Below are 27374 nucleotides of genomic sequence, written 5' to 3'. Positions count from 1 at the left end.
GCATGTTGGCGCCATTAGGGATTGGAATGATGATGAGAGGCGCCTGTCGGCTGTGACTTGATCCTCCAGATCCTATCAGGCTGAGGCATCGAGTTGCGCCCAAGGCTTTGATTCCATATGCCGTCGTAAGCTGACCGTCACTCAACAATTGCACAACTTAAGAATCACTGCCATGTTTGGTCATACATCTTTCTATTGAGGCCATTGTCGGTACAATCCTATTCCCTCGTGGCCGAGGACTAACTAAAAAGACGAGGAATAGGGCGGCCAACTTGTCACACCCATGAGAGAGGGTCGCCAGGGTCCGGAGTTGTCCTGTACTGAATCCACCACTGCTTTTGTATTCGAGTCGTCAAAATGTCACCGTAGATAGCTCGTTCATTGCCCCAGTCCTCGTCCTCGGGCCAGTGTGCCTCTCCAAACGCCCGCTCTGCCTCCTGCCATTCCGAGGATGACATCTGCTTCTCTGTTCTCGACCTGACCATTGAGTTCCATTCCATCTGAAGATTGAAAACATCTTCTTCGACTTCTATCCGCTCTTTCCAAAGTATAAAGTGCTCGAGAAGCGGCAAGACATGGACGGTTCTGGGACGCGGAATCTTCCATGGTATAATGACGTCGGTCGTTTCTGTAGAGATCAAACGGGTCATCTCGTCGATTAATGCGCTTCGAATTTTATCCTCTGCTTCTTCGAAATAAGTCTTTTGGTGCCTCATCACGTTGTGTTCGCTCAGAAGGAAACTGTTCAGGCCTGTTGATCTGAGGTTGCCGAAGCAAGGTGGCTCAGCGGAGAAGAGGCGAAACAAGCCATCGATTTTGGCAACATCTACACAGAGCCAAAGCCCACGAATATCGTATGGGTGTCGTCGCCGATGTGCTCCCTCCAGTTTCTCCTTATCGACGGTCCTTGTAAAATCACCCTTGGACCAATCCACAAACAGCAACTCGTCAAGACCGCTGAATAGCCTAAGAACCGACGAGAGCTCTTGAGCGTGACCACCAAAGGAGTGAGGATCGCAGTTGAACAGGGTTAGATAATTGGCAGCTCCCCACAACGCCAGCTTCCGGACCTGTCGCATCTCTCCGGGATCGAACTGGCCAATGTCCCACAGGCTGCTTCCTTTGAGTGACCGGGATGCGTCATCATCTTCTGGGGGTTCGGCTTGCAAGTACAATGTGTCTCGGTCGAAGTTGAACCATATTCTTGGCCCACTCGACCGCGTCCGAAAGGCGAGTTTGTAACCCATGTTGATGAGCATAATGCGGGACTCGGCGCAAGTGTGCAACAGTGCGGGGATGGGGGTGTGGCTGTAAAGGTGGCATCTTCTCGCGAATTCCCAGACGAAATCGGGATTCTCACATAACCAGTCGAGGGGAATCTCAGGTGCGGAGGATGTAGGCACCCATGGCTGAACCAGTGGTTTGGCGCCAGTGAAGCCGAAAGTATCAAGGGTGAGTTGCTTGCTTCGAGTCGGAATGTGGTCGCGCCAGTTGAAGGCAAAGTCTTTGAGGGAGCTGTCGAGTTTGATGGGGTTCAGGGTTGTGCGAAGACTGTCGCGGAAGTCCTTCTAGGATTCTTCGGTATGTTCTTCAACATGAACAACCCGAGGTGGTGTAGCCAGCAGGTATATGTCTCGGCGGATATCAGGAGGGAGTGATCGGAAGAGTTGGAATTCCTTGAGGGCCATGGTGCCGCATCGATGCGCTGTGAAGTTGTGGCTTGGAGTTGAAGGCTTCTGTTTGTTTGTCTCTCTGCCTGTTTATCTTTCTGCCTGAGAATTTGCCAAGGCAGCAAAAACCGTGTGGCTTGATATGCATGAGGCTCGTGACAGTGAATCAGTGGCGATGCTCTTTACCTAAGGCTTAGGTTTTGGCTCCTGTGACGCACTCTGCCAGCAGCTGAGGTTCTCACCAACCTCCATAACGACCGAATGCCCAAGCCCCTTTTCATAAACAAAGACTGGCGATCACGCGCTTTCTTACTAGCATACAAGATTTCAGATGACATTTTAGATTGTTGATACGAGCAATACTACTGTGTTTTTAATTCGTAGAAAATGATAGCAACTACGAAACATTGCTCTCTGAGTCAAGGTGAGATGGACCGGGAAGGTCTTTGAAGGACACCTGACGGTCCAGAGAAAACTACCAAATGTTAGCTTGCCTTGTCTTGAAAGGAGATGGTTTCACACTCTTATTCCCTTCCCCATATCCATAATTAGAGCTTCTCGCGAGAATAGGATAAAGCTCTTGTGCAGGTCAATAAGCCCATGCTGGGTAACAGCTCCTTCGAATTCCCTTTGGGCTCTCCTGAGCGTGGTCACAGATTCCGCCCCTGTGAGGAACAGCTTATAAACCAACGCATACTGAGGCATATCAGCACCACCAAAATACGCGTTCAGATCAAACTTGTCGGAAACGGCTCCGACATTGCAAACGACTCCCCCTATATCAGCCTGGCAGTAAGTCTCCAATGACTTCAGTAGAAGAGGAGTCACAGCTTGCTCTCGCTTGCTTCCGTCTCGAACATCATCCGGCGTGGAAATGAAGTACATGGCGACAGTTGCATTGCCGACATCTAAATCGGCGTTTCCAGCCTTGGCTCTCTCCTCAGCTGCTGTAGTTTGCACTGGTATAGCTTTTTCGTATGCCATCAGAACAACACTGGTTTCAAAGTCTGCAAAGAGAGGTCCATCCGGCCCGATGGTGGTCTTCACAAATTCCGAGGAAAAGCAGCTTGTAACGTGGTCCCAGTCCCGAAAGAAGAGCTCGGTAGTGTCGTCTCTTCCAACCCAATGTTGATTGGCATTTAGTGGTCCATCAGGGCGTGAACCGAAAGCTGAGTCGAAGACTTGAGTCTGGATGTACTTGCTGGTTTGGAGGTTTAGCGACGTTCGTCAAAACGCCATGAGCGCGACGTAACTACCAACGAACTTGACGGTCGGGGATTGACATACTGCGGTTTATCGTCCTTATTCTCGGTACCATCCGACAAGCTTCCGTGAATACGGAAACGGTGATCGAAGTACTCTTTGCGTGTCATGTTTGGCTTACGCCGACCAGCAGCAATTTGTTTAATGCAGCCCGCCATGTTGTTAAGAGAATCAACTAAGCCTGAAGTAACGATAGAGTAAGATTAGAGAGTAGTAAAAGTTCAGACCTGAGATTGTAAGACTACAAATATATGTGCATCCACCCAACTACTGAGAAATAGACTTGATGAACCCGAACTATCGGCTCCAACGTTTTGACATACATGATATTCGGCAAAGTGGAGCCGACGCTGCCATGACCACAATGCGGCTTCCCGATGGAGATGAGCGAATTCACCGACGGCGTTTTAGAATTGGAGTTGATTGTCTCGGTCATTCGGCTCCAACGCTCTGGGGCCGTCCAGAGGGCATGGCGATCCGGATGCTCGGCACAGATCATTAGGCACCTGACTTCTCCATGGAGAGGGAAGAACAGCGTCAAATATACACTCTACGGTCTCACTGACATCGTCGAAGAACTTTGGTCATTTGAGTAAGGGTTCTACCTATACTGGGTGCCTCTACGAGACAGTACCACCTCTCACACAATATACGTGACTAGCTTTCTGCGCGCTTTCCCGCTTTCTAGGACCTCCAAGCCATCCTGAACACTCTTAAGTCCATCAAGTTCTTCATACTCGAGCGGCGTGATCTGATTCGACTTTATCCATTGGTCAAGATTCCCCCAAAGCCACTTTCCAAGTTCAAGCCCAGCTGCTGATGGCAGACCGCCCATCGTCTTTCCCATGATCTCACCACTGTAGACCGGGGTTATCTGAACTCCGTCGATTTCAGGTCCATTATACTTGATCGCGGCAGCCACCTTTGCGGGCTTCTCACAGCATTCAACAATCTTAGCCATGGTGTCACCCGTGACAACCGTATCGAAAGCGTGTCGCAGATTTGGCGCAACAGCACGAATCTTTCTTACCAAGTCCGACTCGGAATTCGAGAAAACATGGTCAGCACCCCTTGATGCAACCTCTGCCTTGGTTTCATCTCTCGACGTAACCACAATGACAGAATAGCCAGACAACTTGGCAAGCTGGACGGCTAGTTTGCCGACGCCGCCATTGGCACCCTGTTACAAAGTCAGAACCTTTACCGACTGACGGGGAACAACACGAACCCAAATGAGCACTTGATTATGAGTGGTATCAGATTTATCGGCGACCTTCGCGAGGCCTGCACTAAGATACAAGCCACAAGCCGCAGTAGAGAGACTGAAGGGAAGAGTCGAAAGGCCAATGACGGATATGTCAGAAGTAATCTGCAACGCTTGATTAACATTTCTCTGTTTCTATTCTCTGGCCTATCGTTTAGAAAGGCTGTTGTGGATAGGTTCGCTGACCTTGGCGCAATAATCCTCATGAACCAGCGCATGTGTCTGAAAGGAGCAACCATCGCTGTAGCCGACCGTTCCAGGTGCTACTATCAGGTCCCCTTTCTGAAACTTTCGCGACTGGCTGCCGTCTAGGACATGCCCAACAATATCCATGCCAAGAACTAGGTTGCGTAAGTTGGCATTAATACAAGAGAGCTCGTCGGTCTGAAGCACGGAATTCCTCCGTGTGGTAAGTGAACATACCATGGGGAAATTCCGGGATGAAGAGATTTTTCTTTATTCTCTTCCAGTCAAGATGGTTTAAAGACGTTGCTACAATTTTGACCTGGATATATGAAGGTCCGGGGGGAGTCGGAGCGTAAGACTCAAGCTGCAAGCGCTCATAGGGGGATCGGAGGACAAGTCGTCTTGTTATGATAGCTGTGTGTGTAATTAAGGATGGATACTCGAGAATAGTCTCTTCTACTTGATGATAATCATTGATCTTCTGTCCTTACATGTTCCGGCCTTCCGGAATGTGGTCCGAGATGCCGACTCTGGGTCGGACATGTTAACTCCGCTCCCCCGCTCCCGCTGTAGAGGTTGAGGGATGAAAGACGATATATGCAGTAGCTTGAGAGATGCGGAGAGCAAAGGGATGTGGAGAGCATAGGGATGTGGAGGAAAGGGATGTGGAGGAGAAGGAGATAGGAAGACTAACGCCGTCGAACATATATACGTTCAACATTGGTGATGCACACCACCTGAGAGCGATTTCCAACGAAGTTTCTCAACACTTAAGAAACAGCGCCTATTAGCCATGCCTTCATCGCAGGAAAGTCCCCTCAACGTGGTTATCGTCGGTGCTGGTCTTGCTGGACTTCTCGCCGCGCGAGTCTTGCGCGAGAAACACAACGTCAAAGTGTATGAGCGGGCCTCTGCACCGGCCGAGGTTGGTGCCGCCATCAACATAGGACCAAACGGTGTTCGAATCCTTGACACCTTGGGCTTCGACCGTCTCAACGCGGGGTCACAAGCAGTCGGCGCCACCAAGATCTTTACGAGGGAGGGGAAACTCACACTTGATGAGAGGCACAACTACGCCGAGAAATATGGAGCCGATTGGCTCTTTCAACATCGGGCGGATCTAAGGAACGAGTTTCTGCGACTTGCGACAGAGGAGACTGCCACCTCTGGCATTCCGGGGAAGCCAGCCCAGATATTCTGGGATCAAAAGGTTGTTGACGTCTCGCCGGAACAAGGCTGGATTACGATTGACTCTGGTGAAAAGGTCCACGCCAATCTGGTCATTGGTAGGTCTTCATCAAAACTACTAAGGAGATCGGGCTAGGAGGCTAACTATGAGGAACAGCTGCCGATGGCATCAAGTCCGTAATACGCCCCCATGTAGTCGGCGACGCTGCATTTCAGACAGCGAGACCATCAGGCCTATCCGCGTTCCGATTCACCTTGGAGGTGGATGAGATCAAGCAATCGCTGAACAAAATCCCCCAGATTCTCCAACCTGACCAGCCGACGTGCTTGTCCATGGTCTATTCCTTTGACGACACCATGCGCTCTATCATCATGTATCCTTGTCGCAACTTCCAAATTCTCAATTTCGTATGCATTGTCCCAGACAGCAGCTTAAAAGAGGAAACCACAGAGTCATGGACCGCTTCTGGAGACAGAGAGGAGTTGCTGTCCCTGTTTAGTGACTTTCCGGTATGGGTACAGGACTATCTGAGGTATGAGCTGCAATTGCGCAACGTTGACACAATGGGAAGTGTCGCCAAGAACAATGCTAATCGTGTTTACCAATAGAATCGCAAAGAACATCAAACTGTGGCAGCTAAGAGACCAAGATCCGTTGCCAACCTACATTCGTGGGCGAACAGTCCTGATAGGCGACGCGGCTCATGCCATGACGCCTCACCAAGGGCAAGGAGGAACACAAGCCGTCGAGGATGCCGAGGCGTTCAGATTGTTCTTACAACCAGGCGTATCCAGTGCAGACGTGCCGCAATTGTTGCGAAATCTTGATTCGGTGCGAAGGCCGCGTGCAAGCCTGATCCAGAACAATACCAGAAAGGCCAAGAACAAGAGAACTGCAGAAGAGGTGTATATGTTTGAGAAGATTAACTGGACATACCCAGGTATCTTTGAGGGGTTGAAAACTGCAAAAGTAGCTTAAGAAATAACCTTGAATACATTAAAGGACTACTGCTTTGTGTAGCAAGAGACGCTGGAATAATTCATGCCGTGGCGGAATTATTTAGACGCGAGACGACATCCTTCTGTGCCAACGTTGAACTCTTTGCCGAAAGTAGCTCAGGGGCCGGTATTGACACACCCATGAAGCTATCGGCGTGTCAGTCCCATGTCTCTGGGCGGACGGCTTGGCATCAACGTTGGGGCGGGACAAACGACCAATTTCTCCTGTCAATAAGGGAACAGGATAAATACTGGGGTCTAGATCAACCTGAGGGCCTTAGTACGTATTTCGTCAGTTTAGGCAGTTATAGATCTCGCCTATTTGGCGTCGGAGGAGATGAGCCTCGTGTCGTGTTCTGGTAAAGGGGCATTGTCAACAACAGCGGGTAGAAGCATGCTCAACCAACAATGAAATGCCGACACCCGCGGGGATTGAATCTCCAGCCAGTCTCACCGGAAGACATGGGCAAGCTGCAGAATGCAATTGAACCTCTGCAAACAAAAGCAAAGTGAAGCCCTGCAACATGTCATTCTCAGGGGTTCCTCCAAATGAAGAACCAGTTCCCGTGGGACGGGATCCGCCACCGCCCAAAGCGGACAGCTTAGCGGGGGAAGCTCGTCCCGCTAAGCTGGGAACCCGCCCTCTGGAAGGCCGCTAAAGAGCCGCTAGCGACCTGAGGGCTCGCTTCTTGGCCGGCCCCACGTGATGTCAACAAGGGGAAGGAGCCCATCGCGTCGATGGCGGCCGGGAGTTTCTCCAGGGGCCCGACAGGGCAATTAAGATGAACCCCTGGAAATATGGATGTTTTGCTTGCTGACACTGCAGGTTGGACAATCACGTCTTTCTTCTCATGACATTGATTCAGATCCTCAACGTCTGCCGTTTTGTTTGCTACAACTTCCGTTTGACTCAAGGCTTGTGTGTTGTGGCTCGGGTTCGCCTTGCTCTTAGCTCCCGCAGCCATCCGCCGTCCACCCGCCAACGCTAGGACACTAAACAATCCATCGAAACATCCAGACCCCTCAGGACCCCTTGGTTTACAAAGGGGAATTCGTCCCATCTCAATCCGCCCTCGTCCAACAACAAGAAGCATTCCTCCCGGATAGACACGATAGGGGTCTGTGCCTTTTCTGGCCAGCTAGCTGCTGCGACACTGCTGTTACTCCAAGACGCTTCACGGGCCCACGACTTGGGCCTCCTGCATTGATCATGGAGGATTCCTCACAGAAGCGCATGAGCGCTATTCCTCGTCTCTCCAAGCTCCCCGTGCCACGTCCAACGTCTGGCATTCCGAAGCCCACGTCGGCCCTGCCAAGACCGGCTTCGATTATTCGCCCTTCGCCTTCAAGAGAGAGCCTAGGAGGTGGAAGTTCTGCCATTGGAGGCGAGCTGCGGAATCCACGGCTGCGGCCTTCCATGTCGCAAAACCAACTGCGTAGCAGCATTGGCAGCTCTTCAGAACTACGAAACCCTCGGTTACGATCCGCCACATCCCGAGAACAGCTCAACATTGGGACAAGACGAACCTCTCTAATCTCTAGACCTCCTCCCCAGGCAGCCGCCACAAGGCCCATTTCCGCAAGAGCCCCCTCCACGCCTCGACGGCCGATAGAGCGACAGCCCGATACAATCGAGGAACAGTCCACAACACCTCCTTACGACCCGCCAGGCGAGGCGATTGGTGTCGAGGATGACGGACACATCTTTCACCGCCGGTTGACTCTCACGCGGAGACCGTCAGAGGTTTTTGCAACCTCACCGCTTCACGACCCTGCCAACAACATCTTTGACCCCGAGCAGTCCAGACCGCCGACGGCCTCGACTGATGATGGAGACCGCCAAGATACTCTCAGAGTTCGTTCTCGGAAACCGCGGCCCTCGCTCTCGGAGCGAACGATTGAGACTCTTGCGTCAATCCCCTCTTCGCCAGCCTTGAGCAAGAAGTCATCCACCTTTTTCGATCAGGGTAGATCAAGATCTAGAGCCGAAAGCAGGCCACGATCCCGAGCCGATAGTAGGCCGCGATCTCGGGCAGACAGCGGAGCCTCTCGTCCAGGATCGAGCTATGCATCGGATACATCAGCAAGACTCTCTTCGAGGCCAGGAAGCCGGCCAGGCTCCAGCTCAGGCCCGGCCGACATCGGATTCTCGAGCTTCCGAGCTTCAGCAAGCTCTTACAAGCCGCCCCTGAGCACAATCAGCGGAACTCCGCAAAAGAGATCCTCAGTGATCTCGGGGGCCAGGAGCCCGGGTTTTCGAATGTCGACTCAGGGTCCCCCTGGTTCAGCCTCCAAGCTCTCGGCGCTCTCAGCTGCAAGGAGTCCAAGTCCAGGCAAGCCTAATATGCCTCCTCCAAAGGCAGCCTCCAAGTCATTGGCTGCACGACCGACCAAACCAAGGGCTCCTGTCAAGGGTCTTTTCAAGAAGCCATCCCTCCCGGCACTGAGCCAGGCGTCTCTGCATGGAGCCAATCGTGCATCTGGAAGTTCGTCAAACACCTCCTGGGACGGCACAATTCCGTCCAGCGCCTCAACAACAGCGTCCACTAACACCGCTTTGACAGGCGACTTGGCCGAACCAGGAACACCACCTTCTACCCGCAAATCGTCTGCCGCTCTCCGAGAGCAGATTGCAAAGGCCAAAGCGGCGAGGCGCGCTCAGTTGAAACAAGCCGCCGAGGCCCAGAAAGAGGAAGGAGACCAGGAGGCGCCAATTGTTCCATCCGATACTGGCTTCGATTTTGGCGTCAATCATGATGATCCTTTCAATACCCGCCGAGGTGAAGACCCCAGGAAAAAGGTCATTCAGAACCGTGTCAATGCAGGAAGAACCTCAGGCCGGCTCAATATTGCTGCTTTGAACCTCAAGGAGATTCCCGTGGAGGTGCTGAAGATGTACGACCTGGAGAGCATTGGCACTTTTGATGGCAGTTGGGCCGAGAGTGTGGACTTGAAGCGCTTCATCGCTGCAGACAACGAACTGGAAGAGCTAGACGACTTTATCTTCCCTGATACCAACCCCTCGTCATTTGATGAGGAACAAGCGAGTCATGGCAACATCTTTGCTGGCCTGGAGAACCTGGACATGCATGGCAACCTCCTTGTCGGGGTTCCCCTTGGTCTACGGCGACTCACCTGCCTGACATCGTTGAACCTGGTATGTAGACTACCAATACTCGTTTTCTGGCATCGCTAACATTCGTAGTCAAACAATCGTCTTACCAACAACAGCATAGACACGATAGCACAGGTTACCTCGCTCCGTGACCTGAAGCTGGCCAACAACCTTTTCTTTGGACCACTGAACTCGATCCTATCAAACCTCAACCAACTCGAGATTCTCGATGTCCATGGAAACAACATCTCTGCTCTTCCCCACAAGGTTGAGAACATGTCTCGACTTCGCATTCTCAACCTGAGCGAAAACAGCTTCGAATCACTTGCTTTTGACGGCCTTGCCACTCTCCCCATTACCGAGCTGAACCTGAGGAAAAACAAGCTGTCTGGCACTCTTATTGAGGAGCCAATTGGCTGCCTACCTCAACTGCAAAGCTTGGATGTTTCTACAAACCAGCTGCAAAGATTGGTTCCTCTAGGCTCCGCCATTGAGTTCCCTGTCTTGCACTCCCTGTCGCTATCGATGAACAGGCTCCAGGGGCTACCAGACATGACATCTTGGACAAGTCTCTTGACGCTGACGGTGGACGAGAATAATATTTCAGGTATCCCCAACAGCTTCATGAGTCTCGAGAAGCTTCGTCATGCCGACTTCTCCAGCAACGACATCAGAGTGGTTCCTCCCGAGGTTTCGAGGATGGAGAACCTTTCCATGCTTCGCCTCAGTGGCAATCCACTCCGTGACAAGAAGTTCCTCTCCATCACGACTGATGAGCTCAAGGATATTCTGGCCGGAAGACTTGAGCCACCGCCACCTTATCAGCAGGAAGCCGGTGCTCAGGTTGGCGTTGTGGGCATTTTGGGTGATAACAAGGTGGCACAGCCGCAAAACTCCGAGAAGGACATGAAAATTGATGATGAAGACTACCGATCTGATGATGACTTTGCAACACCCCCTCAAAGTCCCTCTCGGTCTCGCTCGCACACAGTATCAAGTCGCCGTTCACGGTCACACACACTTTCGAACCAGTCCTGGCCTGTGAAGCCAGGCGGTATCCTGGATCGATCGCGAACCGAGTCCTCGTCGCTGCATCCTGTTGTGTCTTCCAAGGTCGCAGCCGAGAACCAGATTCGACAAGTGTTTCTCCATAACAACCTGTTTGCTACGCTGCCCAACTCTCTGAGCTTCTTTGCTGAGACATTGACTGCTCTGTCGCTATCGCATAACCAGCTAGTAGGCGAAGCATACCTGACTGAAGACCTGGAACTCCCAGCCTTGAAGGAACTCAACCTATCATCAAATCACATTACCGGACTTGGGGCACTCACCAAGTTCCTCCATGCGCCCAAGATGGAGAAGGTGGACATCTCATTGAACCGCCTCAATTCTCTGCCCACGAATCTGAAAGAGGTGTTCCCTGCACTCAACGTCTTGCTTGTGGCTAACAACCACATCGTGGACCTTGAGCCGGATATGATCAGAGGGTTGAAGATTGTGGATGCTAGCAACAACGACATTTCCCATTTGAACCCCCGAATCGGTCTTCTTGGCGGCCCAGGAGGCCTGGAGAGGTTTGATGTTATGGGCAACCGATTCAGAGTGCCACGATGGAACGTCCTGGAGCGGGGGACAGAAGCCACGCTGAGGTGGCTTCGGGGACGTGTGCCGGTGGCGGAGATGGCGTCTTGGAAGGGAGATGACGAGGAGCCCGAGGCTGATTAAAACGGCGGGCGTTGAGTTGGATTGAACTGAGCATGAACCTCCTCCAAAGAGCAAAAAGCGCGGCGTATTTCTTTTGAAGCATTACGGGTTGGTTATTCTCTTCGCTATACATATTCACTGATAGTTGCTTTTATTACCGAGGGGGAATGTTGATATACCACGTGTACTTCTGAAATAGTAAAGCATTATCCAACTACACAGGCTGACATGTCTTGGCTGAGAATGTGGCTACAGTCTCGTGAAGGGTACCTCCAAGTCAAATTGGCGTTTACGGCCCTGATTCGGGGCGTCGTACTTACAGGCCGAGAGCATGAAGAGGGGAGTTTCAAAGCCCCCGTGCAAGGGGCAGAAGGCGCATATTAAGTTTACCTGTCGTTTGGGAAGGTGGCAGTGTGAGAGGCTCCTGCTCAGGAGGACATTCTGGCATGAAGCTTCAAATATGCGGCCAAACGCCGCCATGTTACGTTTGACGCGAGGGTTCTCCAGTGCTTTGCGCATCGGATTCAGTAGATATTTCGACGCGGTTGACGCGTCTTCATCACTATTCAACACGAATCTACGGTCTTCAAGTACGACTTCTCAAGACAGTGTCTACGACAAAAGAACAGCTTAACGAATCAGCACAACTCGAGCTTCGAGGTGCTCTACGATCATACTCACATACCTTCTCCACAACGACCAACACCAAGCTCAAGATCACATCCTCCATTTCGCTCAAATGCTGCTATTCAGCCCTTTATTCCCCCGAATGGTCCCGGGAGTATCCTCTGTCGACCTCCCCGAGGACAGCAAGAAATTCAACAGCCACTCGCCAGATCCACAAACAATCACCAAGATCGTCATCACGGCATCGGTAGTCGGCTGGTTCGTCTTTGGCATCATCAGCATCCTCGTCATCAACGGCAACGGCAGAGCGGGAAGATGGGTGCCCGAGTGGTACCTCGACTCGCGGGGAAGAATGAAGCACAAACTCGCCGTGCTGGGGTGGTGGGTGTTTGTGGTGCTGTTCTGGCCACTCATCTGGATCGGGTACACGGTGAAGAAGATTGTGGGGGTTTTTGCGTATTGTGTGGGGAAGTGGAGAAAGAGGGGTGATGGGTTGAAAAAGTTGAATTCAAAAGCGTCGGCGGATGAGAAAGTATGAGGTTTTCGGATGGGTTCTATGGAGAATCGTGAGATTCAGGATGTGGTGTTTTGGCGTTCTACAGGGCAAGGGATATGATACAGTCGTATAGTCTAGGATGTTTGAAACATCCGTTTACAGAATAGACGATTGCTGGATTTGTTGATTGTTTTGATTTAGCTTGGCGTTTCATTGGGTCATGTCTGTTGTGCGAAACGTCCGATGATCCTCCCCTCTCGGCATGTCTCACCGAGCATCCACCGTCGGATGCAACCGGACCCCTGTCAGTTCACCTGTGTCCTGATTTGGCTTAGATCGCTCATGCCAGCCTTCCGATTCATTATTGGCCAAATTTCGTCTCGCTCCACCAATCAGACAAGGTCCCTCGACCAGCCGCGCACACTCGACGGAACAACTCATGTTCCTTGCCCTCCCCCAGCTCTAGGTCGTTCCTGGGTCTGGACCTCCTCGACCTGCTTCATCCACCAAAAACGACGGCGTCACAGGCCGAAGCTTTTGATGCTTCTGCTTCACACGAGCTGTTAGACCGCTTTTCGCTATTGTCCTCTGAATGCTTCTATTCGCTATATTTTTCTCACCCTCGCTTGGTGTTGTTTGTTTAGACTCGCGTGTGTGAGATCCTGACCAATTCGACCTGGCCACGACGGTTGTTGGACCCATCGCACGCGACTTTTGGCGGAGGATTGAGCCACGACGGACGCGTGAAACAGGAAAAATATCAACAAGTTTTAAAATACCGCCTTTTTGAGATCATAGCTGCCCAAGCTTTTTGCCCTGAACCGACCCGGGCGACTCGAGCATCGGCCAGAGCCATTGTTGACGCGCGACTCACATTCAGGAGGCACCCATCCGCCGACCACGACCTCCTTGTCAACATGGCTTCCAACGTCGAGCTGCTCCATGGCCAGCAGAAGCCCGAGGTCATCGTTGTTGACGACGATGTCGAAGCACCCACTCGACCAGCTACTCCTCAAGAGACAGGTCCTCAAGATCCTCCCCAGGTCACACTACCATCCACCGAGATTCCACAATCACCTATCGATCCGAATGAGTCTTTCAAGACCGAGGTCAACGAAGACCGACCTCCCGTTACTGTCATCCCATCATCTCTCACTCCGCCTCCCTCGACACAGGTCAACAATCACAACGCCAGCCAGACCGGGCCCTCTAAACGCACCTTTTCCAACTCTCAGCAGTCGAACCTCTTCTCTCCCCCCGCGACCATTCTCAACAACATCCCCGAGCGTCCCTTGACGTCCGAATATGTCCCACCCGCTTCCCAGCAGGTGCTCGAGGCTTCAGCCGACGAGCTCCGTACCATGCTCCAGACATGCATCACAGAGAACCAAAAGCTCAAGATGGAGACAGCTCACCACAAGTTGCAGTACAATTTGTTGAGCCTCCAGGCTGACGAGGATTCGAAGAGAGCGGCTGTGGAGCACGAGATGATCCGTCGCGAGGTAGACGCGCTGCGGACTGCTGAACACACCCGCCAGGCTCGGAGGGAGCTCAGCACTTCGTCTGAGTCAACACAAGCAAAGTATCTGCAGATGAAGATGTGGTACGAGACTGCCCTCGAGGACAACGCGACCCTTCAACGTCGCGTCAAGACTGCCAAGAAAGTTATACAGCAGAAGGAGGAGGAGAACATGGCGCTCGCTGAAGAGCGAGACGTCTTACTCAACCGGATACGCGAGAACCGAGAACGCATGCAGATGCTCTGTAGCCCTGGCGGTATATTCCACGGAGCCTTGACCCCCAAGCAGCAGATGGCGGCAGCTTCGACACCACACCGCAACTCACATCGCCAAGCCCCTCGGACGCAAGCACGCCAAAGAGAGGGAGAGTATGGTCTCTCTGCTCTCTTGCAGGCCATGAGCCAGGATAACAACAGCGCTCCTTCGACTCCAATGGCTTCACATAAACCCGCGCCGCGGCATGTTGGAAGGCACAGCCGCAATGCCCAGTCCATGTCTTCGCTGCCTACAACGCCTATGAACCGGCCTCTAGGCGCACATGGTGGACTCTTGCCCTCAGTTGACTTGGTCCCTCAGTCGGAGCCTCAACGATACACACAACGGCAATTCATCCCCACAACCCCAGTTGCCAAGACGGACAGTAGGCGTAAGAGTCGCGAAAGCACGATTTCGATTGACGACACTGAGGAACTGGCTAGACAGGCTCTAGAATCAGTTGCTGCAGCTAAGACTTTCGCATCACAAGCATCACAGGGCTCGCAATCGCGGAGCCACGAGGAAGAAGACAAGGAGGTCTTTGACAGCCAAGCCAGTCAGGCGGCCACGGAGCTGCTGCGGCGGGATCCGCGTCAGAGTTTTGAGGTGGCCAGCTCAGCGGGATCCAGGGATGGAACACCAGGTCCTGTCGAAAAGTCAGCACGGATGCAGGCCAAGCTGCTCTCGAACTACAAGGGAGACCCCGAGAAGCGCAAGTTCAGCGGTAACTATACCTCCACTGAAGAAGCCCGGCGGGATCAGGGAAGTCCAGCTAAGAAGTCACGCGTGACGGGGTCATTCGTCGACGAGCGTAGAAGACTCGGTCTTGGAATCCAATACGGCCAGTAGATGATGGCATCTTGGAAGGGTTGGAGGAATGTAACAGGGAAACAGGTAGCGTGGATGGCGGAGTTCAGGGGATTTTGAGGGACAATATCTGATGATCATGGAACACGGCACAATGGCGTTTACAAACAGGGTCGGCGGGAATGACCTTGGGCTCAAGGACGCGGGATGGTATAAGCCAAGTTTGTCCCAGTCGGTTTTTAGGGGCTTCATAGAGGAAAAAGACTTTCTCACGATTTGTGCTTTGTTTGTCAGAGACATTTCCCCGACCCTCGGCATGATGACTCCATAGCTTCATGCAGCACCGCCACACTTGATCCTCCTTTGTGCAGTTATCAGCCACAACCAAGTGTCCGTTCCGCGGTTCAGGGGTGCTAGCCGATGATCAAGCCACACTAGAGTGTCAACAGCCGATGTCTGGAGCCGGGCGGAGACCCGCCTTCGGGTCGGGGGCCGGGGTATGTCGGCTTTCGGCGGGGGAGGGGGGACATTTAAAGGTTGGATGATTGCTTACCCGGCTTGAACATTTGCCCATCATGACCAGGAGACCTCTTTCCTTTCTTTTTTCTTTCCATTGACTCAATTGGCATTGATCTTGGATATTGGTGTTGATGTACCTGAAAGATTCGGGCTTGGACGATTGAGCTTCTGCATATCCTCTCTCTCAATACCTCACTCACCGCATAAACATCATGCCTCAGCTTCCCAAGGGCCTCTCGGCCGTCCTTACAAAGGCGCCCTCCGATACCGTCATCCTCTCCGCGGTCCGTACTCCCGTATGCCGGTCTTACCGTGGTCACCTCAAGGATGCCTACCCTGAGGAACTCCTCGCCACTGTTCTGAAGGGAACACTTGAAGCCAACCCTTCGCTGGATCCCGCTACTGTCGACGATGTAGCGGTCGGAGTTGTGCTCTCCGAGCTCGGAGGTTCCAAAGCGGCGCGCATGGCCCTCAACCACGTCGGCTTCAAGAACACAACCAGCCTGTACACTGTCAACCGCGCTTGCTCAAGTTCGCTGCAGGCCATCACGGCTGTGGCGGGCCAGATCAGGACAGGCATGATCGACACCGGTATCGCAGCGGGCATGGAGAGCATGACGAGAAACTACGGATCCAAGGCCATCCCCGTCGACCTGTGGCCCGAGCTGCGGGACTCGCCCAACCACCACGCCCGCGACTGCATCATGCCCATGGGCCTGACTTCTGAAAACGTCGCCGAGAGGTACAACGTCTCCCGAGCGGACCAAGATGCGCTCGCTGTTGAGTCTCACCGACGAGCTGCTCGTGCGCGGAGCCAGGGCCACTTTGACGGCGAGATTGTGCCGGTTACGACGAGGTTCCAGGAGGTGGATAAGAAGGGTAACAAGATTGGCGAGGAGCAGCAGATTACTGTCACTGCTGATGATGGTATTCGGGAGAGTGTCAGCATTGAGGCGTTGGCCAAGTTAAAGCCTGCGTTTAAGCCTGATGGTGCTTCGACGGCTGGAAACTCGAGTCAGGTGTCTGACGGTGCGGCTGCGACGCTTCTCATGCGAAGAAGCACTGCTACAGCCCTCGGTCTTCAGGATCAAATTATCGGCAAGTTTGTATCTGCCGTGACAGTTGGCTGCGACCCAGACGAGATGGGCATCGGCCCTGCCCTCGCAATCCCCAAGCTGCTAAACCAACACGGCCTCACAAACGAAGACGTCTCCCGGTGGGAGATCAACGAGGCCTTTGCAAGCCAAGCGCTCCACTGCGTGCGTGCCCTCGGCCTCGAGGACGCGTGGGCCAAGGAGAAGGTGAACCCCGACGGAGGAGCCATTGCCCTTGGACATCCCCTCGGTGCTACTGGAGCTAGGATGACGGCTACGTTGTTGCATGGGCTTAAGAGGGATGGTGGAGAGCTTGGTGTTGTTAGCATGTGTGTTGGAACTGGTATGGGTATGGCTGGGTTGTTTGTGAGGGAGTGATTTGGAGTGGGAATAGAGGTATTGGAATAGAGGGTATAGGTAAAAATACATTTCCGGCATTTGAGTATATGGTTCCAAGTGATGCTTTGGTGTCTCGATGTTCCTTTCGTGACCAAGTGTGTGCCTATAGGGGAACCGGGGATATTGTCTAAACTCTTTCAGACTAGGGATACTCGATGGCCTTTACTGCTTGCTTGAGATCTTCAAGATTGTAGCAATGCGGAGTGTTAGTTACCATACGGGGCAGGTTCATGGTAGTGTGTTCTGAGACTGTGAGGGAGCTCCCGGGTAGGCGATGGAGGTGTCTCGGAGAATGATAAAAGGCATCCATTTTCTCACATATCGCTAGCATGAGTAGATACTATTCTAATTGCTACACTGTGGGTACCTAGCGTTTAGCCGCAATGTGAGTTTATGGTACTACACAATTACCTGGCCTTGCAGGGCAAATGAAGGGCTTGCTTCTTCCAACCATGTCGAGAGAGGAGATCAAGACTGCACAGGCATGTAGCGAAGCAAAATGTAGTAGTAATAATACATTATATCCCCCGATAATATTAACTACATACTAAAATACTCATGTCTTCATACATCTTCATTTACACCCTTGTTGGGTGCTTTGAAGCCTCTAACCAATCCCGTGTCTTGATCTCTCTCAACACCTCCTCCAATCACGACACCGTGCCTGCGGCGTCCAAGAGCCAAAAGACTCTTTCCGACATTATTATAGTCTCCAAAGAAGGAGTGTGCTCGAACATCACTACCAATGGTCAAGCCATGGCCGAGAGTCACACCCCACATGTCACCAACGCGAATAGCGTGGGCGCTCGAGTTTCGGTCCCGCTCCAGCAGGACGGAGTAGACACATCCAGTGTAAAGCACCATGCCTTCAGCCGCGTTGGCTGGGAAGCTCCAGCGCTTCCCGTCGTTGGACACCGGATGCCACGGTGTCACAAGAACCTTGCCCATTCGGCATAGTAACTCCTGCTCAACAGGTGTCTTGAGAACCATGGCGACTCGTCTTGAGCCCCGGGGTGTTCGCACTTTCATACCCCGACGGAGCTTCCTGATCTGTACAATCCTACCCGAGGCGAGTGTCACGTCTGTCGAGGCTGCAAAGCACACGCCGCTGACGTTACGGTACTTGCTCATGTTGATGGATGAGGCCAAGAAGCTCGATCGTGTGCCGCTGGATCGTGAGCCACGGGCACGACCGCGATGTTGCGGCATTGGCACTGCTCGTGATGGTTCTGGGGCAGGCAGATTGTCAAATGCCTGGTCGAGCAGATCCCGGCATGAAATAAATAAGGGGCTCTCAGTGCCATATTGTAGAGGCCCAGGATCCTTGAAAGAATTGCATATTTGACGGGTGTGTCCGTTAAGGAGGGATGGGAGGAAGTGGCAGCCCCATTTGTTAAAGTAGGCCATACTCTCAAGGGCCAAAAAGACCTGACCCTTGGGGTCTTCAGACGAGATTTCTTTTTTGAGTGATTCATTCTTTGGGTCATCAAAAGGCTTGGCAGGAAGATTCTCGATGAGGGCGATTAACTCGTCCTTTTTAGATTCCGCAAGCTTCTTGGCGACCTCGTGTTCGCCGTCGGGTTGGATGGGGAAGATTGATGAGATGAAGCTGCAGATGATGGCTCTGGATTCATGGTAAGCAATCTCAGATGCGGGGAGGTCGCTGGTGTCGAGGACACTGCGGCGGACAGATTTCACGGGTGTGAAGGGGGTTTTCTTGGAAGCGGCATTGGGGGTTGTGGGTTCACCTCCAGGCTTGAGGTAAGCGATGGAGGCATTGACGAGTGAACTCGAAGCATCTTTCTCCTTCAGAGATTCCAGTTTGGATATGTTATTGACGCGGAGGAAGATGTCTCGAGACTGGCCATATTGAATGTTGCCGAGGTTCAAGGTCAGCTCCATCTCGCCATCATCGGAACCGTCCACGGGTTGAGGAGGCTGCTGTTCCACGGACGCGCCAGTCGTCTCCTCCAACTCAAGGGCTTTAGAGTATGTGAGTTTCAGGACGGCGCGGGTGGCAAACGTGCTCTGCAGATTTGCAACGGCGTGGACAAACACGGTGCCAATCATGCCGGCGTCCGGAATGAAGGCATAGTTGCCCCCGCCGATCTCGGCAATAGACTTGAGCAGCCCTGATCTGAGGTGGTAGCCAAAGCCAAAGGTGTGAATGGATGCTGGGAGCTGTCCCATGGCGCGGAGCTTGGGGACGAAGCCAGCCGCAGGGTTCCTGGGAAACGTTAGTGTGAGATTAGAGGACCTGCTTGGGCGACTTACATGTGGTTTGGCATGCCATCGGTAAGAACCATGATAGCAGGAACATTGGAGGATTTGACATTCTTAAACAGCTTGATACCTTCGAGCAGACCGTGCCAAAGATTGGTAGCATCAATGGGTCTCATGCTCGTAACATTCTCCCTGGAACGCTCCTTGTTCTCGCTGGTCATGGAAAGAAGCGGCTGCACAACCTTGGCCTTGCTTGCAAATGTGACTATTCCCAGACGGTCGCCCTCGTTCATTGTCTCGATGATTGTGCGGGCGGCATGCTTGGTGAGATCCAGGATGGAGAGGCCGGTGCTCTCGTTTGTTTCCTCTCCAGGGACGGGAGCAGCTCCAGCCATACTGCCCGAGACATCAATGACGAGAACAATGTCGCAGGGGACGTGTGGAATTTCCGTGGAGGGGGCAGTTGGGGGCTGGACTTTGACGATTAGGCCTTTTCTGTCGGGGACAGGCTCTAGGTGAAGGGATGCATCGTCGGATACGATAACAACAGGCGGTTGAATGGCAGAGGGACCCCCAACAATCTCTTCAGACTTCTTCTCGCGGATGGGCAATTTCTCATTGACTTGATCATTGTTGTCGGTGTCGCTCTTCTTCTTGCTGACTCCACCTGTAAGGGTGCTCCAGAAGGGGATTTTCTGCCGCGAGTTAGCTGGAAATAGTTGGAGTTGCAGACAGACTTACCACCATGATGGGCTAAAACAGACGTCTCAAAGGATTGATTTGTTCAGGTATATAATCCAAGGTGCAAAAGGAGGGATTGCTACCTTTTCTCAATACCTCGCCAAGTCCGAGAGGCCGTCTGTTGTGATGGAATGAGCTGACAAGACAACGCGGAGACAGCTGACCTTTAAGCTGCAACCTGTCAGAGCCTCGCAAAGGATGCTCGGACTAGGAAATCAATTCGATGAGTCGATGCAAGCCCAACCCACCTTTCCGGTGCCGGGGGCTGTGCGCCTCGTTGCCCGCGGGCGCATCAGCAGTGACGCCTCCTCCCAAGCCAAGCCGGCTCAGCTAGGACCTGCCCCTATCGCCTAGCGGAACTCGTAGGCTAATCTTTTGCCAGTTGCGGGGTTTCGTATGTGTTGGTGCCGGTTTGTTGTTATCCCGTCATCCAACAGAATGGTCCAGCCTAGACGCTGTCACCTGCGAGTCAGACTTTCAAGGCCAGACCATCCATCTACAGTACAAGACCCGTCATGGTGAGATTTGAGCTGCGGGGAAACATGTCTGCCTTGAAGGCAACAGGATAAATGCCTATATCGCCTCCTTTGTCACAAAGATCCCAAAAGGTCCGATTCGATGGATCGTATAGGTAGGAGCCAAGACATGAGGAACTAATGATTGGCGTTAATCTCGGTGGTGTTGAAGGCGATAGAGCCAAGAAAGCGGTACGTACCCCAAGGCAGAACGGATGGCGGACTGCAAGGCGGCGCAGGCTGCCCACTTACGAGGCAAGCCGCCACACCAATGTCACGTGAGCCCCCTGCAGGCTACACCCTGGGACATTGGAATCAATGGATGCAACTCACAGCCGGAAAGATGGGGTCGGGACTGATTGAGCCTCAAAGCATGCCCTTCACTTAGCCCTACATCTGGGAGTGTACACGCATGTACACGTGGGGTTCTAATTTAAGAGTGATTCGATGCCTTGTCTTGTTTCACTTGCATGTTGGGTGGTCGATGAAACCGCCTATCAGTCTGCCTTGACTGTGGTTGGATGAGGCTGTAAGTCGAGGGCATGACACATCCACATCCAGTTGCGTCTTTCAAGCAAAATACGGTCCCAAACAGCGGTGTCATCAAGATTGTGCCTGTATAGTTTCTCGCCGAACCATGATGTGATGGAACATGAGGGTGAAAGAACTTTTGTAAATGACTGGGAATCTTACTAACAACTACCTTGCTGGGTCGTGGTATATGACCTATTAGGGGAGTTGGACGAGGCTGTGCTGAGAAGTCACTGAACTGCTGTGCATTGTCGTACCGAGGATCAATTGATTGGACATCAATAGGGGCCATGGGTGAATGCATGACCACAGATAATATGCATGTCTTAGACTCTAATGAACTGCAAGAAAAAGAGAAGCTGTATTTTGCGCACAATTGTCAAGTTGTGAAAACATAGCAGCTGGTTTTGGGTGAGTGGACATAGGGTAGCAGTCTGACACTCGGCTAGAGGTTGGGAGGCATTGTTCGATGCGAATAAATTTGGAGTGCTGATAATAGTTACTAGCTTCTACGGACTATTTATAGGACTGTATGGAAGCAGTGCAAATCGCGAGGAGCTAGGCAATGAAGTGTTGTGTCGCGATAGATTCACGATGCCCAGCATGATCAGTGAGAGGCAGCGTGTATGATGCGTAGCTGAGCTGCAACTGGCAGTCTCTCACATTCGAGTTTTAAGCATCTCTTATTCTCAGCCCTACTAATCTAGCATTAGTGAGACAATTTCTAACCCTCAAGCAATTACTGTCAATGAATCTTGGTCGATGGAGCAATGAACAACAGCCGTCCTTGTCCAACTACCATCAATCAGACGTGAGTTCCTCCACGAAGTTCATGTTCGTCTGCATATATCAGAAGCTCTGTCCAATAGCTTAGTGCCTTGCCAAATCTCAGTGAAGACAACAAGATCTCAATCATGCCTACAAAAGTGAACCCTAGAGACATTCCCATCGCTATAGGCAGTTCAGCGGGCCTTGAAGGTGCGTTTGACCAGGCGAACAACGCACAGGTCGAAGAGGCTAGAAATAGATATCCGGCTGCTTTCCGTGATCTCCTCATCCCGAACGATCCAGGAGTCGCGAAAGTGGCTATCTTTAAGCAGTAAGTGCAAGAATATTGAGTTGGAGACGTTGGCCGATCAGCTCAGTTACCCCTTCTTCAGGGAGATGAGCGAAGGTGAAGACGAGCCTGTCATTGGCGGGCCGCTCATCGAAGGTCCGGTTCACGTTGACAACGGGTTCCGAATTAATGTTTCGAACTTTGCAAACATGCTCGGCAACTGTATAATCATATACACGCCGTTTTCAGATGTTAGGTTTGGTGAGCATTCGTGGATAAATCCAGGCTTAACCATTATCGCGGCAGAGCGCTCCCAAAGTGTCAACGACAAGAATGGTAAGCCATTGACTGTTGGCCGCAAGGTGACAATCGGTGGCTGCTCTTGGATTGGAAATGACGTTGTCATACTGTGAGTCCTTATACTGTCATATTCACAGGCTCATAGCTAATCAGGCATTTTAGGCCCGGGGTTGAGATCGGCCATCACAGCAAGGTTGGTCACGGCAGCGTGGTGACCGAAAGTGTGCCACCGTACCATTACGTGAAAGGAAACCCAGCTGTGGTGGTAAAGAGGTTTGACAAGAACATCGCAAGTGGGACAGAAGATATCCACTTCAGCGATCAACTTGCGGAGTGGGGAGTCAAGAGGTGAAGAGCTGATGGTAGGTCTCACGGATAGTGGAATTGCCGGAGGCGGAGCCGTCTTGGCAGGAGGCGAAGAGGTTTGAACGGGAGTAAGAAAGGCTAAAGACATTAATTGAGGCGGAGGGGGCCTGGATAAGGTTGAATCAGTTAGGTATTAGACTAATGTTATCCTCCATAAAAATGATGAAGCTGTCATGACAATTCTTGAACCGGTGATTTGACGGAAAGGTCGGCGTTGGAGTGCAATGTCACAGCGCGTTCCGCCCGCTGAAACAATCCCTGCGTCGGCGGCTTCCGACGGTGATTAGTGGATCCCCCGCCTCGGCCGCGAGCAAATCGCGGAGAGCTCCATGTCCCAAAGAGTGCAAGAGCCAAGGAACAGGGAAAGAAGGAAGGAGCCTGCCTGTGAGAGAAAAAAAAATTGTGATTGAAGATCCCCAGTTGCAGTTTTTTGGCCTCGGCCCTTTTTCCACTTCTTTTCTTTCTTTTCTTGGGCCTCAAATTTCTCTCCCCCGTCGCCAAACTCTCTCCTGCTTGTCTCCTCGTTTCTTTACCCTCTGCGACGCTGTGATACCCTGGAAAAGACCGTCAAAATGGTTGAGAAGCTCTACGTCACGTACAACGATGTAAGAACATTACCCCGCCACCCCGCCTTGATGATGAGGGCGGTGATGCGCCTCGAACGCGCCCGACCAGCGACGTGGTTTTTGATGAGGATTCTGCGAGAGCTATGAGCTGCAGTCGAGTGAGACATTGCTGGCTGTCAAGTTCTTGGCTTGATTCATCGTCTAGAGACATCATAAGGAAAGCTCCGCTAACATGGCTCGTGATTCCAGGTGCACAAGATGTGCCAGCAGTCGGCCGACAAGATCCTCGCGGATTTTGAGCCCCAGCTCATGATCGCCATCGGCGGCGGTGGCTACGTCCCTGCTCGAATCCTCCGATCCTTCCTCAAGAAGCCCGGTTCTCCCAACATCCCCATCCAGGCTATCGGCCTGTCTCTCTACGAGTCGCTCGGCAACGACGAGGTTGAGGCCCCCGGTACTAAGGTTACCCGGACTCAGTGGCTCGACCTTACTGCGCTGGGCGAGATGGAGAACCTTGTCGGCAAGCGAATCCTCATCGTTGACGAGGTTGATGATACCCGGACGACCCTCGAGTACGCCGTCAAGGAGCTCGAGAAGGATGTCGAGATTGCCCGTCAGCGCATGGGTGCCGGCGCTCCTACTCCCAAGACCGAGTTCAGCATCTTTGTGCTCCACGTATGTGCCAACCCCAACGACTCACGATCTATACTAACAAGGTGTAGAACAAGGACAAGGTCAAGAAGGGCAAGCTCCCCGACGACATGCTTGCCAAGCGTTACTCGGCTGCCTCGACCGTCGGCGACGTCTGGATCAACTACCCCTGGGAGGCTACGGACATTGACGAGCACGACAGGCTCGCTGGCCAGCAGCCCAAGTCTAACTAAGCGGCTTTTTATGTGAGATTTTGGAGTTGGGAATAAGGGCACGTCACTTTACGCGCATTGATTGATCATGATGAATGCATTATGGAGTAACAATCCAAAAGAACTAGATCATCATCTTTTCGTCCATTGACCCCTTTGACTCCTGTCTGTTTGAGTACAGACTTGGACACCAACGCCAACTAATCCATGGCATTAGCTCACCAACGCCTACTTACCTTTAGGTTCTCGACCACTGTCGCCAAGCAACATGCTTCGCTTCGGCCTGCTCGTTCATGAGTTGCTTGACCCAGACAAGCTCTCAACGTCGCTGCCAGCCTGTCGCCTCCTCCACGACGATTCAAGCTTGTCAACAAAGCGACGTGGGCTTTCAATCTCGGATAACCTGTTTTGTTTATATAGGATTATCCGACCCGCCTGTTTGTAGCCCTCTACAAAGTTTTTCCACGCCCGCCCGATGCCCATGGCCCCGTTAGGATCTCCGTCAGGGATGAAGTTGGGGGCGAAAGCAGGTCGTGGCCATGTCGGGTTATTCATGATAGCACTCAGACACTGCCGTGATTTCCATCCCTCGGGCTTCATGGGCTTGCAATCACCGAAATCGGTCGCCCACAAGCACGGTTTGGAATTCTTCCAACAGCCGAGAACAAAGTTGACACCCTCGCCGTCAAGACCACAGCTCCAGTGGAAGGTGGCCAGCATCACACCCATGCCCACCGCCCAGCGCAAGACGGCCTGTTTTCCTGCTTCGAGCCGTAGCTGGTTGAAGTAAACAGGACGGAACAGGAGCTGTGGATTCAGGTGGTCGTTGGGCGGAGACATTTCACCCATCCGGACCCGGAGTCTCACCTCTGATATCCAGGGATCATTCATGACCCTCCTCCTGATCGTGAGGTCCAGAAAAACCTTAATCAGGGGCATGCAATGTTGAGGATTCAGTGCCGGAATAGTCCGTGTCATGAGCCCTATCAGGACGTCGGTGATGCCAGCACGGCCCCGGGCAAAGATCCTTGCGGCAGGCCTCGGGACGCCGACACGGGGGCACCTGGTCCACCCTGCTGCTTTGAACTGAAGCCAAAGTGATTGCACAGCCGTGTACACTTTCACATGATTCCGGACCTCGGCTTTCAGGAACCGCGAATTTTCGTATAAACTGACGGTATAGGCCTTGTATTTTATCTTTGTCTGGCTTGGATGGACGGCTGGCCTGTACGTGACCCAAAAGAACGAGAGCGTATGCTCTGTTTCTTCTGACTCGGACTCGGGAGTCCGGTTCACGGCGCGGCTGTGTTTGTTGGTGGAATTGTTGCACTCTGCTTCCCTCAGGATACAGATATCGGAGCGGCGGACAGGTTCGGCGGGTTTAGCGCTGATGTAGTATGTGTCGCCGCGTTTCCCGAGGGCGTATTTCTGGAGCTCTTTTGTCTTCTGCTGTCGTCTCCAGGGGAAGATTGTCATGATGACTTTAGAGTTGAATCTGGATGTAGGCGCGAAGAGACAATGTTGAGACAGGTCCCCTTTGGTATAGTGCTTTGGTGAACCGTACGGCAAAGGAACTCTGGGATTGTTTGAGGGGGGAAAGAGCAAGATGGTGATGAGAATAAGGGCATATTGTGCTCATAGAGTTTCACTGCGTGGTGACGTTGAGAGACAGTAAATGACAATATCAAGTCTTTCCATGATTCTATTTCGTCTAATCGTCAACTCTATTGAATGTAACCACTCGGTACTTGAAAAGCCATGACAGGGTATATACTCTTTCGTTGATACGCACATCTTTTTGGTCTAACCACCCACCGTGCCCTCTCTAGCATGTCTCTCCTTGAGTCGCTTCTCCTGCTTCATAAACTCTCTGATGCCAACCGGCACGCTCTCGTACAGCCTCTCGTCCCAAAAGTCCTTTGCGATCTTGGTGTCGCCGACGGCCGGCGCTGGTGCGGTCCAGTTGCTCTCTGACCCGCCACCGTCCGAGTCCATCGACCCCTCAACCTTTTGCAGAGCCGCCTGCGCCTCGTTGTTTTTGAGTGACCACTCCTCCATCTCGTCGCGGAACCGGTCCCATACGCAGTTGACGCAGCCGCTCATGCAGCAGTTGTCCGGCTCCTCTGGCTTGGGGGGCACGAGGACGCCGGCTATCAATGTCGATTGCGCCTTTCGCGCGGCGAGGCGGTCGGCCTGCTCGATAGGTCCAAGCAGCCGAGAGCCAAATATGATCTTGACGCGCTCCTCTGGCGTCTGCGGCTGAGCTGCTGCTGCTGTTGTTGAGTCGGCTGGTTGCTTCTTCTCGGGCGGGAGGACCTCGGGGTCTGCGGTGTTTGGAGGATCTTCTGGCTTCTCTTGGGGTATCAAAGAGGGGTTGTTGAGTATTTGCTCGTAGTATGGGCCTAGTGGGGATCTCTGCGGCCATTCTTCTGCGGTCTGTCTCGGTACTGTACTTGCGAACGTTCGTGATATCGTCACGGAGAAGAGAGGGCGTAACCTCGGCGCTAACCGGGCGCGAATCGACATGGCTGAAGGAAGGGAAGAGCTCAACGTTCTATGATTTCGGCGATACTTGAAGTTGAACAGCAAAAGAAGCGCGAGGTGTGAGATTGAAATTGTAGAGGAATGGCAAAAAAAAGTTTTGGTTTGGTTTGTAATTGCGGCTCAACGGGGGGGACCAGGGGAAACTTGGTGTTGAAGTCTCGGAAGTCCGTCATTTTTGCCTCGGACGTCATCGGCCGGGGTGTGCGCATCAAGAGACAGGGGGTGGTCGGATGCAAGTTTTGAAGGGCACTCCCGCTTCTCCGCGATTGGAGAATGTTTATGTCAGCTGTGCCTGATTGTCAGCACGTGATACACGTCACATGCTTTCGCGTTGGCTTGTGATGGACAGAGTTTGGAATTGACAGCTTCACGAGACGCGGCTGGTGACTTCAATCACACGAAACAAGGCGTTTTTTTTTTTCTATCTTTGCCACAAATTGCGGGTGCTTTTGTCATTCAATCTCTGACATCTGGTTTCGGCTCAGTGAACACAGCCTACCCTTTTCGGCAGGCGGTGAAGCCCACTAGGACGCGACAGGGCCAAGTAAACAACGGCCAATGC

General features: G+C 52.5%; 12 protein-coding genes across 12 annotated transcripts; 7 read left to right on the top strand and 5 right to left on the bottom strand.

Annotated features, from left to right (window-relative positions):
• Positions 1-275: 275 nt before the first annotated feature.
• Positions 276-3091, bottom strand: NCS54_00363200 (Hypothetical protein; the record flags this gene model as incomplete). The annotated part of the gene is made up of 4 exons (XM_053149195.1): positions 276-1568; positions 2077-2145; positions 2193-2871; positions 2958-3091. 4 exons carry the CDS (start codon positions 3089-3091, stop codon positions 276-278), a joined length of 2175 nt encoding a protein of 724 aa, XP_053005170.1.
• Positions 3092-3573: 482 nt separating this feature from the next.
• NCS54_00363100 (PKS-ER domain-containing protein) lies at positions 3574-4623 on the bottom strand (the record flags this gene model as incomplete). Its single annotated transcript, XM_053149194.1, has 3 exons — positions 3574-4113; positions 4162-4302; positions 4621-4623. The coding sequence occupies 3 exons, from the start codon at positions 4621-4623 to the stop codon at positions 3574-3576; spliced, it is 684 nt and encodes a 227-aa protein (XP_053005169.1).
• Positions 4624-5176: 553 nt separating this feature from the next.
• Positions 5177-6550, top strand: NCS54_00363000 (FAD-binding-3 domain-containing protein; the record flags this gene model as incomplete). Its single annotated transcript, XM_053149193.1, has 3 exons — positions 5177-5669; positions 5729-6104; positions 6181-6550. 3 exons carry the CDS (start codon positions 5177-5179, stop codon positions 6548-6550), a joined length of 1239 nt encoding a protein of 412 aa, XP_053005168.1.
• A 1230-nt stretch (positions 6551-7780) lies between these two features.
• Positions 7781-11410, top strand: NCS54_00362900 (Hypothetical protein; the record flags this gene model as incomplete). The annotated part of the gene is made up of 3 exons (XM_053149192.1): positions 7781-9056; positions 9135-9727; positions 9776-11410. The coding sequence occupies 3 exons, from the start codon at positions 7781-7783 to the stop codon at positions 11408-11410; spliced, it is 3504 nt and encodes a 1167-aa protein (XP_053005167.1).
• Positions 11411-12158: 748 nt separating this feature from the next.
• NCS54_00362800 (Hypothetical protein) lies at positions 12159-12554 on the top strand (the record flags this gene model as incomplete). The annotated part of the gene is made up of 1 exon (XM_053149191.1): positions 12159-12554. The coding sequence occupies one exon, from the start codon at positions 12159-12161 to the stop codon at positions 12552-12554; it is 396 nt and encodes a 131-aa protein (XP_053005166.1).
• Positions 12555-13429: 875 nt separating this feature from the next.
• NCS54_00362700 (Acetyl-CoA C-acetyltransferase) lies at positions 13430-15136 on the top strand (the record flags this gene model as incomplete). The annotated part of the gene is made up of 1 exon (XM_053149190.1): positions 13430-15136. The coding sequence occupies one exon, from the start codon at positions 13430-13432 to the stop codon at positions 15134-15136; it is 1707 nt and encodes a 568-aa protein (XP_053005165.1).
• A 689-nt stretch (positions 15137-15825) lies between these two features.
• On the top strand, positions 15826-17085 carry NCS54_00362600 (Acetyl-CoA C-acetyltransferase; the record flags this gene model as incomplete). The annotated part of the gene is made up of 1 exon (XM_053149189.1): positions 15826-17085. One exon carries the CDS (start codon positions 15826-15828, stop codon positions 17083-17085), a length of 1260 nt encoding a protein of 419 aa, XP_053005164.1.
• Positions 17086-17670: 585 nt separating this feature from the next.
• Positions 17671-20076, bottom strand: NCS54_00362500 (VWFA domain-containing protein; the record flags this gene model as incomplete). Its single annotated transcript, XM_053149188.1, has 3 exons — positions 17671-19333; positions 19381-20024; positions 20071-20076. The coding sequence occupies 3 exons, from the start codon at positions 20074-20076 to the stop codon at positions 17671-17673; spliced, it is 2313 nt and encodes a 770-aa protein (XP_053005163.1).
• Positions 20077-22030: 1954 nt separating this feature from the next.
• On the top strand, positions 22031-22825 carry NCS54_00362400 (Hypothetical protein; the record flags this gene model as incomplete). The annotated part of the gene is made up of 3 exons (XM_053149187.1): positions 22031-22215; positions 22277-22582; positions 22636-22825. The coding sequence occupies 3 exons, from the start codon at positions 22031-22033 to the stop codon at positions 22823-22825; spliced, it is 681 nt and encodes a 226-aa protein (XP_053005162.1).
• Positions 22826-23279: 454 nt separating this feature from the next.
• NCS54_00362300 (Hypothetical protein) lies at positions 23280-24289 on the top strand (the record flags this gene model as incomplete). Its single annotated transcript, XM_053149186.1, has 3 exons — positions 23280-23444; positions 23655-24080; positions 24128-24289. Exons 1-3 carry the CDS (start codon positions 23412-23414, stop codon positions 24287-24289), a joined length of 621 nt encoding a protein of 206 aa, XP_053005161.1. The 5' UTR covers positions 23280-23411.
• Positions 24290-24559: 270 nt separating this feature from the next.
• On the bottom strand, positions 24560-25744 carry NCS54_00362200 (Hypothetical protein; the record flags this gene model as incomplete). Its single annotated transcript, XM_053149185.1, has 1 exon — positions 24560-25744. One exon carries the CDS (start codon positions 25742-25744, stop codon positions 24560-24562), a length of 1185 nt encoding a protein of 394 aa, XP_053005160.1.
• Positions 25745-26071: 327 nt separating this feature from the next.
• On the bottom strand, positions 26072-26794 carry NCS54_00362100 (Oxidoreductase-like domain-containing protein; the record flags this gene model as incomplete). The annotated part of the gene is made up of 1 exon (XM_053149184.1): positions 26072-26794. The coding sequence occupies one exon, from the start codon at positions 26792-26794 to the stop codon at positions 26072-26074; it is 723 nt and encodes a 240-aa protein (XP_053005159.1).
• Positions 26795-27374: the final 580 nt, after the last annotated feature.

Source organism: Fusarium falciforme, chromosome 3 (assembly GCF_026873545.1).
Source record: "Fusarium falciforme chromosome 3, complete sequence".
Classification (NCBI taxonomy): Eukaryota; Fungi; Ascomycota; class Sordariomycetes; order Hypocreales; family Nectriaceae; genus Fusarium; species Fusarium falciforme.
The sequence above is the reverse complement of the archived record's forward strand: the minus strand, read 5'-3'. Positions and strand labels throughout refer to the sequence as shown.